This window comes from Passer domesticus, chromosome 10 (genome assembly GCF_036417665.1).
Source record: "Passer domesticus isolate bPasDom1 chromosome 10, bPasDom1.hap1, whole genome shotgun sequence".
NCBI lineage: Eukaryota > Metazoa > Chordata > Aves > Passeriformes > Passeridae > Passer > Passer domesticus.
The window spans coordinates 6387234-6400488 of NC_087483.1; the positions used below are offsets into that span (position 1 = coordinate 6387234).

General features: G+C 45.7%; 1 protein-coding gene across 6 annotated transcripts in view; it reads right to left on the reverse strand.

Moving 5' to 3' along the window:
* Positions 1 to 388: 388 nt before the first annotated feature.
* IQCA1 (IQ motif containing with AAA domain 1) overlaps positions 389 to 13255 on the reverse strand; it is a 101068-nt gene continuing 88201 nt past the window's right edge. For 4 of the 6 annotated variants that reach the window (XM_064433505.1, XM_064433504.1, XM_064433507.1 and 1 more), the window contains 4 exons: positions 12162 to 12248; positions 9372 to 9549; positions 6518 to 6756; positions 2006 to 2547 (listed from right to left, as the gene is read on the reverse strand). In XM_064433505.1, the coding sequence (XP_064289575.1) occupies positions 2446 to 2547; positions 6518 to 6756; positions 9372 to 9549; positions 12162 to 12248 (606 nt within the window). In that variant the 3' untranslated portion in view covers positions 2006 to 2445. Of the gene's footprint in view, positions 1538 to 2005; positions 2548 to 6517; positions 6757 to 9371; positions 9550 to 12161; positions 12249 to 13255 lie in introns of those variants that run through there. The other 2 variants (XR_010368915.1, XM_064433503.1) reach the window with 2 other exon arrangements.

Here is a 13255-nt window from a genome sequence, read left to right on the forward strand (position 1 = left end):
ATGTAATGCAAGCAGCCACCAGTGCAAGCTCTGCCTAAAGGAGAAATTCCCTTTTTTATTTTTTGGCTTTTTTTTTTTTTTTTTTTTTGTTTGTTTGGTTTATTTGAGGGGGGTTGGAGGGAGTGTTTGGGGTTTTTTTTGTTTTGGTTTTTTTTTTGGTGGGTGTTTTTGGTTATTTGGTTTTTTTTGGAGGGGTTTTGGGGTTTATTTGGTTTTGTTATTTGGTGGATTTGGGGTTTTTTTGGTTTTTTTTAGGGGAGGAGTTTTTTGGGGGGTTTGGGCTTTTTGGTTTTTTTGGGGGGGGGTTGGGGTTTCTTTGGGGGTTTTTGTGGTTTGGTTTTTTTTTAATTTGTTGTTGTTATTTTGTTGGCTTTTTGGGATTTTAAAATTTTTTTGTTTGGTTGGTTTTGTTTGGTTTTTGTTTTTTTTCCCCCCATGACCTGGTGCCTACTGGTTGAAACCTGCAAGTCTGAGGAAGCTCAGCATCCTCCCTGCACAGGCTGGGCGCCGTGCCCTGGAGATGGATGTTGCCAGTCAGCTGCTTTTGCTTTGCTGTTGAGATTGCAGGGAGGCAGCTGAAATATGAGTTAATGGGCTTGCTTACATCCTCCTGAAATGTGGTCCTTCCATCACCCCAGCCCTGCTGTCAGCCCTGGTGTGCAGAGGAGGGCTCTGCTGTCGGCAAGATTGAGGGCAGAATTACCCAAATTAGTTTCCTTGTGCATGAGAGCAGAGATGAGGGGTTTTTAAACACCAGCCCTGTCAGCTCTTTGGAGAGCCTGGCTTTTCTCCCCAAGGATGAAGTTAAAAGTGCCTTGTTTGATCACACTGGGTTGTGCTGCTGAGTTTGGGCACCCACAGCCTGCTCCAAAGAATAAGGGGTGGGAAGCTGATGTTTGCAGCTGCATGTTGCAATGCATTGAAGCCATGGGCTGGCAGCCCCTAGTGTGGAGATCCAGCAGCTGGATTACTGCTGGGGGAAGGGCTGGTGCCCATCAGGAATGTCCTGAGGGGTTGCACAGGGGAGATGGAGCAAGAATTCCCTCTGTTATTGCTTGGAGCTCCTTGGTGGGGCTGGAGGTGCAGCCTTGAGGTTGGAAGGGTGAAATCATGGGGAGCCCTGTACCAGACTGTAAAATAGAGCTAGGAGGGACCACAGAAATCCCAGACTGGGGTGGCTCCATCCTGTGTGCTGGGATAGCCTACAGGGAGAAAATTCCCTTTATTAACCAGACCCATCCAGTTCCCTCCACTGTGCACAGTGACACAACTGCTCAAATAAGTTCCTGTGCATTTAGTTACACGCAGGAATCCTCCCAGGCCATTTTTCTCAGGCATTTCTGTTCCCAGGAATGCCTTTTTCCATTTGGTTCCCTCTTAGGAGCAGGAGGGGCTCAATCCCATCCCCTTGCCAGCAGCTTTTCCCAGCAGTGCTGCCCAGCTTGCTGTTGATGCAGGTACAGAAAGGTTCCTCAGCTCCCTGGGGATGGTGGGCTGTGTCTTTCCAGGTATCTGCTGTCAAGTCCACACAGGAATTCTGTGATCAGAGGGAAAAACAGGTGTTTGTGGCTCTTATTTAGAGAAGATCTTGGTGAATGTGATCCTGTGCCTGACATGAAGGTGGTGCTGCCTCCATCAGTGTCCTGTGGAGTGTCCTAAAGCTTTAGAGTGTTCTAAGCACTCCTTATAAATCCTCTGCCCTCAAAACTGCTGATATGTAAGTAAACAAGCTGCATTAAACAACAAACACATTGCTGCTTATGCAAACAAGCTCATTAGGCATTATTTTCTATGGCAAAATAGAGTAAAACCAGATTTTGGTGGCCATCCACCCAAATTACCAGCTGGCTGCTTGGCTTTTTTCTGCTGACACCCACATGTATGAATTTGTCTGTGCTGAGGCCTCAACAGGTGCAAGAGCTGCTCCTGCTGCAGCTGTGTAAATATTCAGCTTGTGGTGGGTTGCACCAAGTGCCTCCTAATCCATCCCAATTAAAAAGCAGTCTTTGGAGCTGTAATAGTTTTATTGAGGACTGTAACGCTGTAGACCCACAGATATATAAAGCAGTTAGTTTTATAAAGCATATAGGATATTAAAGTAATGAAAGACATTAAAGTGACATCAATTTTTAAGGAGAGTTACTTGCTGAAATAAATGAGTATGGCCTAAAAGTTGATGGCATGTTACAGGTCTGAGTAATGAACCCTTCTGCCCCCTAAAATCTCTTAGAATAAATAATGCTTGAGCAAGTCAGTGGTCATTAACTCTTTATCCTCTGAGAGCTACATGTTACATCTCATCTGATTTTTTTTTCTATTTTTAGCTTTTAAAAATTCATTCAGAGAGGAATTCTCTTCCTGGAATACCTATAACATTAATCTGCCATGTCTTCACAAAGAAATAGAGTTGTGACTGTATGGCCAGGTGAAAAATCCTTGAGGAAGTTACTTTTTCCCTTTCCCTTTTCCTTTCTTTTCTTTTTCTTCTTCCTTTGCTGCCTGTGCTGTGCTCCATGCTTTCCCCAGTGGGGTCTTGGCATACCAGGCCTGGAGAACCAAAAAAAACATTAATAAAATTAAAAAAAACAAAACCAAACAGGGCAAGTCAGACTACTTAAACATTTTACTACTATAACAGAGCATTCCTTAAAAAACCCAAACCTCTTAAAATCCAGGCTGGCTGGTGGAGAAGCCAAAATGAAACCCTCAGATCTCTTGAGAACATTGTTATCCCAAGAAATGCAGCAATTGATCGAGCTGAGTCTCATTAGCAGCAATACTTAGCTGGGCCATTTGTGTTGCTATAGTTATGGAAATGTTAAATTCCATGATCAACCCTATTTCCAGAGAATATAGCTCTTGTCAGAGCTCCCTCTGCTCCAGACTTGGCAACAGACAAATCATCCCCTCCTCGTGCCTCTGCAAATCGATGCAGACAGCTTTGATTTCCATGAGGGAGCTTAGGAAGCAAAACAAACCCCCAACATTAAGAACCTGTTTATTGCTTTCAGATGCCTGTTCACAGGCCTGTGACTTGTAAATGATTCTGGTGGAGCTGCTCTGCAGACTTGCCCGGCTCCTGGGCTGTGGTGTCAGGGAGGCAGCTCCAGGCTGTGTGAGAGCCATGGGAAGTGAAGGAGAAGGGGAGGCTTTGAAGTTGGCACTGGGTGGGAATTATTCCTTCCCTGGGTGTGCAAGAACCTCACTCAACAAAGTCCTGCTAAACCAGAGATTCAGATTCTGCCAGGCAATGATAAAATGCCTTCCTTCCTGACCATGGGTTGCTGTTTAATGCTGCGTCTCTGCCCAGGTCATCTCCAACCTCCCTCTCAACGTGGCATCCTGTGAAATCTGCCTTTTCCATCTGCTCCACCCTGAATCCTGCTCCCAGCTTGAGCCTTGAGGTATCCCTGAAGAATTTGCCTTGTCCACTTGCCCAGTGTGTTACGGGAAGAGAAGCTGGGAGAAGAGGTACAGGGAAGGAAAACTCAACATGTTCATCTCCTGACCCCAGATGGTCCTTCTTGGTGTCACCCTTTCAAGATGGGGTCAAAAGACCAGCTGCCTGCTGGACACTGCAGTTCTGCTTTAATTATCTGAATTATTGAGCTCCTCTCCTCCAAAAACCCTGACAAAAACATCCTCCAGCCTCCTGTGTGCCCACGTCTAGGCAGGGCATGGATGGTGGTGGGCAGGAACCCCAGTGAAGTTGGATTTTGCTGCCTTGGTCCCAGGCCAAACTGTTCCTGGTTTTGGGAGAACCACAGAGCTGGGATGTGTTGGTGTTTCTGGCCCTGCCCATGAGAGGGATGAGGTGGGGATTGTGAGTTTGGGCTCCAGCAGGAATTGCCTTTCCCTGGCAGTAGCTGAGGGAAGCCAGGAGAACCCAGTGATGTCTCTGCCTGGATGAGACTCCACGAGGCCACAGAGATTTTATTTCCCTCTCAGTTTTGTGTCCTGGGTGTAACACCTTCCAGACCTTATGTGGGAGGTGGAGAGGGTAGGAGAACCTTGCCAAGAGCTTGGTGGGGTGGAAAGAGGTGTTTGATCATCTCCCTGCCAGCTCTGGGTCACTGGCAAAGGACTCGAGGCATTTGGCAGGAGAAGCCAAGAGACCTGGGATGTCTCTTTTTGTTCTCTTCCCAGTTCTTTGTGCAAATATTTCAGTGCACAACAGTAACTTTTTGTCTCTTTAACTGGTGTAGCTGTTCCATGAAGTCAGCTCCTCAGACACAGCCAAAATAGAAGTCCATTTATCACCAGCATCTGAACTGGGGATGGAAGTTACTGGCAGCAGTGACTGATCAGTGTTAAAATATTTGGCTTTTGGAGGAATGATGTTCACAGGCTTTGGGATGTATTTCTGTGGCTGCCACATCACTGGAAGTGCTCAAGGCTGGATGGGGTTTGGAGCAACCTGGTCCAGTGGAAGGTGTCCCTGCCCATGGAATGGGGTGGAACAAGGTGAGATTTGAGGTCCCTTCCAACCCAAACCATTCCATAATTTTGGTCCAGTTACTGCCAGGCAGAACTGGTGTGGTGAGCTGGCTTTGTCTCTCCAGAAATCCATTCTGTGTAAGGATTTGTATCAACCACCCTGGTGCACTAATTTATAATTTCAAAAAATGTGGATGTGTAATTGGGGCAGAAATTTGAGTAAATGGAAGGCAGAAATCACATTGTCACCAAATTTTGCATTATTTATATTCATTTTGGAACACTGGCAGGATATAAATGTCAGACTGGGAGATTCATGCTTTCAGGGAAGAAAAATCAAAGATTCATCACAGGGCTCATCTTCCCTTGGAACACAGTGTTTCAGCTGCCCCACTTCCACAAGGGACACAGCAAAGCAAGGGGAAAGGTCCAGAAATGGCAGTGATTGGAAGCTTGGGAAGAGGGGCTTCTGTGTGAGGAGAGATGGGGATTACTGGAGTTAATTAATGCACAGGGCTATTTTGACAAACCTCCTCCCCTGTGCCATATCACAGGTGCTGCAGCAAGGCTCTGTGACATTTAAGGGAAACAAAATTCCAACAGATAAAAGGAAATACTTTCTTAAGGGCTGTAATTAATGCAAGGAGATGATTGCCATGGGATGCTGGGGACAGGATTGTTTGAGCTGTGTTCCAAATGAAGGGATGCCTGGGCACTTTGTGCTGTACAAAACAGGCCCATTTTTTAGTGACTGGGATAATATTTTCAAGTTAAACTCACACTAAATACTTGCTCTCATGTTCCAGGGTACAAATGGAGGACTACTTGGAGCTGAGAATGATGGAGTATTTTTTTTCCTTTGCTGTAACACTGAACCATTAGCCTTTCCCTGAGGAGACATATTGGTTTAGTGAGGAAGCATGAGGAAAAAAAAGGGAGTAATTTGCCAAATATCACAAATGCTGCCTGTGTTGAGTGAGCCAAATGGCTCTAAATGGAAACTGGGAAGTGCTCAGCAGGGCTGGGAGAAATATGCACTATCATTAGGTCAGCAGTGGGAGAAGCCTTGGAGAACACTGTGAGAATCAGCATCCTGTTTGTGGTGGGAGGTGCTGGGGGGTTCAAGGAGCAGGACAAGGAAACCTTCCAGCCAGGAAAGGTGGGGAGTTATAAGCAGTAGGAATTATCAGGGCTATGGGATGGAGAATGCTCTTTTGGGGTCTGCTGGAGCAGTCCAGAGGTCTTACCTCATTGGGAGCCCCTGGTGTGGGCTGCCTGCAGCTCCCTGGGGCACAGCAGGGCTCTGCCCAGGGCCCAAGGACTTTGGTGCATTTATCAGGCTGGAAGCTGATCCATGGCTATTTGAGGCATGTGTAGAATCACAGAATCCCAGAGTGGTTTGGGCTGGGAGGGACCTTAAAGCTCATCCCATCCCACCCCCTGCCATGGGCAGGGACACCTTCCACTGTCCCAGGTTGCTCCAAGCCCTGTCCAGCCTGGCCTTGGGCACTGCCAGGGAACAGCAACAGCTTTTCTGAGTACCCTGTGCCAGTGAATAAAGTACACCTCAAACTCTCTCAGTTTTGCCCTCAGGATTTTATAGCCCTGAGGGATGGAGCTTGAGGCAGAAACTCATTTATTTTAAAGGCTGGAAGGAAAACTTTAAAAGAAATTATTTTTGAAATTATTTGAGAGAAGGGCTTAGCTCTTGGACATTGAATGGCCAGGTGTTTTGCCTTCTCAAGGTGATGAATCCAGGCTTGCTGAACACCTCAGCTCTGGAAGGAAAAGGACAAATGCATGGAACTGATGGCCCCTGTGTGTTTTATCCATGCACATGGAGGCTACTCTGCTCAACTTGAGCAGCAGCAGGTTCACCAAAGCACTCTGCCAGCTGTGCTGCCCAAACAAGGACAGGTTTGGCACGTCCCAGGTTGGGGGAGATGGGTTTTGGTGCTGTTGAGCCCTAAATCACCATTCAAATAGTGAGGTGCCAACCCACCAGCACAGTGAGCAGGTCCCTTCATCAAGTGTGGCTGGACATGGCAGGGAATGACCGAAGACAAGAAACAGAATTCACCTGGAAGGTTTCTTCCTCCTCTTTGTACACTGGGTCGTGCCTGGCCAGAGAAGTGACAAACTCAGCAGTCCTCAGTGGCTTCCTGTCCATCTGCAGCAGCCTCAGCTCAGTCAGCACAGTGTGCACCACGTCCACCACGTGTCCCTGGGTGAAGCCATCCGACACCTGGGCCAGGCAGTTGAGGTTCAGCAGCTTGGTGAGGGCCCCACCACGCTGCAGGATGTAGTGCTTCCACAGAGCTGAGCATCAGGACATGCAAAAGAGACAATGTAAAGACAGCAATTCAAGGAAAGCAGGAGAAAAAAAATTTATTATTATGTATTTTGTTACTGGATCAAGAAAATAAGGATTATCAATCAGGAAAGCCAAAATTCAGATTTTTTTTTTTTTTTTTGGTGTGCTCTCTTTCCTCTTCAGATTTGCAGCACAGGGGCCTTTAGGTGTGTGTGCTTTTAAACCCTTACTGATAATTTTTGGCCACCAGTCAGTACTTCTCAGCAAGTCATTAGGGGCACATAGAGTGGGGTGGGTATGTGTGTAAGAATGGAAAGAACCACACACAGAACCTGTCCAGTGCTCCCAGCTGGATGTGCAGAGTTAAGTCCCTTTACCACCAGCCTGTTTCTCTGACCCTCATCACAGCTTATTCCTGCTGAGCTGGGGGGGCTCCATGTCCCAGAGGCTTCCAGCGATCAGGCACATGTTGCAAGGCACAAATTTTCTGTGATTGGGGTTTTGCTGGTTACTTGAAAGGTGAACTTGGTTGTATCTTTTAGCTGTGAACTTCTGTGACCTGATTGATTTCTTTGGGGTTGTGAAGTGGCTGAGATTTTGCTCCCAAAGAATAGGAATAATACCAATCTTTTGGTTTGTTTTATGTTAAGTAAGGCTCTGTTTCAGAGAAATTTAGAACTTTGATGTGGCCTCCTCAGGCTTTGCTTTAAAGTATTACACAGAATTATTTGGAAAAGATTAGGAGGATTATGGATAAGAGGTTAAAAAGTTTCTTGAATGAGACATTTCGAGTCTGCTGTGCTTGAATGCTCAGATGTAGCATGAAGATGTTGGGTGGAGGTTGGTGCTGCTGGAAAAGCTGCCTTGTTCTCCCTTGGCCATCAATACCACGGACTGGAGCCCATAACTATTGACAGCTCTGCACTGCATTTCTCACTCCAGCAATTTGTGGTCTCCCACTTGAATCGTGCCTGTGCTCAATAAATATTGGCTGAATCACTAATTCATAAAAGAGGAATTGATGCACACAGGCAGATATTGTGTGCTGCAGCTCCTGGTGGAGGTGTGTAACACAAGGCACTGCCTTGCTGGGTGATTAATGGCAAGAAATCAGTATGGGATTGTGAATCTTCCAGTTTAATGATTTCCATTGTATATTTACTGCTCCCACTGAGCACAGATTGGAATACTCTGGTCTGTAACCAGAGGGAGGGCTGCAGCAGACAGGTAGCTGTGCACTGTGGCTTACAAGTATTTGTAATGTCATTATTTTTCTGTCAAAACAAGTTTCTTTCCATCTCAAAGGGGGTGTCAGGCACTGAAAACTGACAGGATTGGGAGCTGAAGATCCTATTTCCATAGAACTTCAGGGAAGGTTGGGGCTGAAGAACAAGCCAGGCACTGTCTGAATTGGGGCAACATCAAAGAATTAAAACTACACATTCATTCTCCTTTAAAATGCCATGAGTTAACTTTTTTGGGCATTCTGAAGTGTGCAGTTGAAATCTCTTGAGCTGGCCATTTTTTTGGACTCCAAGTTAGTGGTGAGAGTCCCAGAATGTGACAGTTCAACCCCTAGAAGTGAGCACAGCTAAATTCAGCTGCTGTCACCTCCTTTCTCTAGGTTTTGCTCGTGTCTCCTTATCTCTCAGCAATTCCTCAGAGCTGTAACCTAACATGAAACACATATTCCCTTGCTTGCTGACCATTTCCCATCCACAGCAGGAAAATTATGGAACCTGGGAGAGGTTTGCAGTGTGCTAGACAGCCAAACTCTGTCCTGGCTCACCCAAATGTGCATCACCTGGGTACCTGGGCTGCCCCTGAGGGATGCAGGATGAAACTGGACTGCACAATGTGTTTGTCAGAGCTTTGTAACAAGGTGACACTGGACAGAGCAAAGAGTGCCTGTGTGGCAAGGTCCCTGAGCCAAATGGGTTTTCATTTTTTGCTGTTTATTGCAGATTTCAGGGTGCTTAAAACCTCAAAATATTGGAGGTTTGTTTTATGAGAAAAGAACCCTGCTTTCCTTGAAAGCTTTGAGTCTCAGTACATGGAATATTCAATGATTTTGTCAGAATTTGGGAGGGCTTGTCTTTCACATTTGATAGACCAGACATGCAAAATCATGGATGCCTGTACAATTTCTCTCGTGATCTGTAAGCACAAAAAGTGGAATTTGTGAGAGAGAAAATTTAGTCTTCCTGACAGGGTTTGGTTTTGGAGAGGCTGAGAAGGTGTGTTGTTTAGAGTATGGAGACTGGAAATTCAGAACTGAAAACTGGAACCAGAAATTCAGAAGCAATGTGTTAAAAAAAAAAGAAATAAAAAGAAAATGTGTGCTGAAATGGGGGGTGGGGGGGGGAACCAGCTCAGTTTGGTGCATACTGAACTAATGGAAAAATGTGAATTGGTGGTGAAGAGTATTTTAAACTCTTCTCCCAGCTTCCACTTTCATTATTTGGCCTTTGGAGTAGCCTGTATTGATGTAACCTACATTTTCAGGACTTGAGACACACCAGGGGCCTGACTTGAGCTGAAGAGCAGTTCTGAGGATCAGCAGCAACAAGCAGGAATTTTAAACAGCAAGATTAACCCCGAGGATGACTGAAATACTTACCAAATCTTGTCAGGTAGCCAGGCTTGGGGATGAGAATGATTTTCTGGTAAACTTTGCAGAAAGGTCCCAGATTGGCATCAAAGGGCCTGCGGGAGGTGCCCACGAGCAGAACTCTGTCCTTGGGTTTCAGAACCCTCAGGAACTGCGGCAGGAGCTTTGCCAGGCGTTTGAAGTTCACCTGCAGCACGTGCAAACAGGAGAAGGAAAGAGTTGTTAACGATGCTGACAGCTCAGAGTTAATGAGCTGGAGCTGTACCTGCTGCCTGCAAGAAGATTTTGGGGGTTTTTAGTGCTCTGGTTGTGTTTGGTAAGAGCTGGTGAGATAGCAATACAAGTGGGAAGATTCTGCCTCCTCAAATTCAGGTAAACACTTAGTTCCTCCTTCTGGTTTTGTGGGTTTGTGCCAGTGACTTTCACTACTGAATTTATGGTCTAGTTATTCAAAGGCAGGCAGGAAACAATTAATTTAAAGAAGGAAATCCTTATTTCAGCTCAAGGAGAAATATTGCAGGGACCTGCACACCTGATGAACCTTGACAGGTAGCAGATTGTAACCTAGTTTGGAATCCTCCCAGCTCTTGGAGGTTATGATTTTCTGACTTCTAAGGGTGCAAAATACACTCCCTGTTTTTTGCTGTGCTTTCTAACTTGCTGAGGCTCTGAGAACAAAGGTTCTGGGAGCTCAGGGTTCATTTCTTTGCAATAATTTACTACTTGACTTTGTAACACATATTTAACTATTACTTACAGAACAGATGAGTATTGAGCAGAACTTTTATTGGAGAACCTTTTATGTAAAATATAAATATTATTTATATTTGATAATGTTCAAGTGAATATTGGCTGGAGAAGCCTAATCAGATTGTTGTGGTGTCATTACTGTTAATCAATAAGCTTTCCCACAAGTTTTGGGGTAGAGTAGCACATTTATTTTTTTTTTTCTTAAATAAGCTTGTCTTAACACAATGCATCTGGTGGATCATTCCTCTTCTTCTCATGGTCATGCTGTGCATTTCTGTCACCCTGGGATGAGCACAGTGACTGATACTTGCCTTGGCTTCTGAAGGCTGAGCTTAGCTCATCTTTTAGGATGGGGCTGGGAGTAGCCTGCTCTAGTGGAAGATGTCCCTGCCCTGCAGGAGGTGGAACAAGGTGACCTCTAAGACCCCTTTCAACCCAAACCATTCCACGATTCTCCAAAATTCCAGCACTCCCAAGGGACCTCTGCCTGTCCTTCCAGGTTCATGCTGTCTCCTCTAAGTGTTGGATGTGCTGTGAACAGTTTGGGATGTGTGGGATTCCAAGCCTGGAGCCAACAGACTCCCTCCAAAGGCAAGACTTGGGATGGGCACCAGGGCCAGAGGGGATACCCTGGACTCTGAAACGGGCAGGACAGGAAAATTTTTCACACTAATGGCAAAGCAAGCAAGGATCACGAGAGGCCATTTTGGGCCCCTAATCTTAATTTTAATCCACATCTGCCAGGTTTTGAACCCAAGAGAAAGATTCCCTCTTGCTGTGGGGACCACTAAGGGTCCCTGTGAAGGCTGACCTAGAACAGAGGCTAGATGGAGTTAAAGAATAAAGCAGGGATTTATTAAAAGGATCTCCTCAATGGATTTACCTTGAGCAGCACAAGAGCCCAGCCAGGGCTGCACCCAAGATGGACCAAAATGGTCACAAAAATGGACAGCTGGTCACAGGGTCTGTCACTTTTATAAGTTCTGCTCCATTTGCATACTGGATTTCATTGTCCAATTCCAGCTGCAGCCCATGCAGTCCCACCCTTCTTGTTTTTCTCTCTCCAGCCCATGTTGTTTGTGCTCTTGGGCCTGAGATTTGGATCATTTGTCCTTGGTCCCCAGCTAGAGAAGGAATTGTTTTGTCTCCCTGATCTGTGCAGAGAGCTCACATCCTAATATGAAGCTAATATGAACCTAATAGGCTCATATCCTAATATGAAGCCCAGACCCACACACTAAAGCAGCCCAGAATGTGAAAATTATAAAAGCTAAAACCTGAGGCATCACCTCAAAGGATCACTGCACACCCATCACCTCACCCAGCCCTGGCAGAAGGAACAGCCCCAGCCAAGGTTGGGTTGTCTTGTGTTGCCTTTCCAAAATCCATTCCCGTGACCACCCCACAGACACTCTAAGAAAAAAAGGTTCAATTTTTCACATAAAATAAAAACATTTTGCAGGCAACAGGAACTGGGGCAAGTTTCTCCCTGCTGTGGTGTTGTTGCTGTGAATATGGGGCAGTATTTTACTTTTCTTTCCAATGGGAAAGCCACACAGGAGAGGAAGGAATGGAAGCAGTGGCATTAGGACTCCTGGGAGCCCAAAGAAAATCATCTGTAATTGTATCTATTTAACACAGGCTCGTTGTTTTTGCAGTGGAAATCTATCCTTGTTACTTTATTGTTCACTTTGGCTCCATCCAATTTCTCAAATTAATAGAGCTGAACAATTTAAGCTCATCTCAACTTTTAGCTTCTTGCCTCATATTTTGAAATTCTCCATTATTCCCTTTTACTTTCCAGTGCACTGATGAGCAGTGACTGGACTATTTTTAAATAAAGCAAGGATAGGTGGAAGAGAGAAGTGTGACCTCTTGGGGGCTCTTAAGAAGTCACAAGACTCTCTTAAAAGCTAAAAAAAAAAAAAAGTTAGTGAGACAAGCTATTATCAAGCAAGCTTTGGCAGGTCTGGTCATAGTGGTATGTGCATTGTGTGGGCTGTAGTGCAACAGGTGAAATTATCTGCAATGAAATAAAGAAGAATTCACCTCTTCTTCTCCCTTTGGTGCCCCTTTGGAAAATGCTCTCTCTGTGTCTCCAATCCACACGACTGAAGGCTGCAATTCCTTGCCCACCTAGGAGAAAATGGGGGAGAAAAGGCAAGGAGTTGATTAAAACAGCTGCAATTTCATACCTGGGAGCCTGTCAGTGTGCTTTTGAATCCAGATTTCAGCAGCTCAATTAGCCTGGCTTATTTTTTATCCCTGGGAATATTCAGCAATCATGGATAGCCTTGGCAAATCCAACCCTTTCTAGTTAGGAATGGAGCATTAAAAGCCCAGCTCAGACTGGATCATTTTGCTGCTATGCTTATCTTTAATTTCTCAGCACTAATTCAGTCGTGTTCCTGCAAAAGGAAGCCTGGATTTGGTGTTCAATGGAAAATCATGGTGCAAGGGCAGCTTTAGGCTGAGGCTGGGATCCCACCCTGCTTTTCTGGATGGGGAGACAGGCAAGGCATGGCTGTTGCATGAGAGGGAGAGCATTCATCATTAAGCAAAACAGTTTGTCAGTCTTCTGGTTGAAACTCCAGCATTTAATTTGCAGTGAGCACAAGAATTAAATTTGCAGGAGGGGGGGCATTGTCCAAAACTGAGTTTTCCTGCTCCAAAGTCGGAGGCACGATACCCCTGGTTCACAGCAGGATGGCAGCAATGCTACAGGCTTTTTCCACATCCTGCACTCTTCCCCATTGCTATAGAAACGCCAGAGGTTGAGCCATTCCAGAGGTTTAGACACTCTGCTGCCAAATTTTAATCACTTTCCAGTGGCTCTCAGAGTTTGCTCAGCAACAAAAAGTGATGGCTCGAGGAGTCAGCGGTAACGAGAGAGAGAGAGAGGCACAGCTTCCTTCTGTCCTGCCTTTTTCTTTTTTATTATTTTTTTTTCCTTTAATTCCCCCTAGTTGAAGCTGCTGCTTCCAGGAAGGCAGCTTGCAAAACCCACGGGCTGTGTACATCAGAGGCTCCTGGCTGACTGACAGCCAGGCAGGAAGAATTAAGCTGTGAGCATGGCTGCTCGCAGCACTGCAGCTGATTTTTGTGGCTGTGTTTCAAAGAGTGAGTGTGTGCGTGCAGGAGGA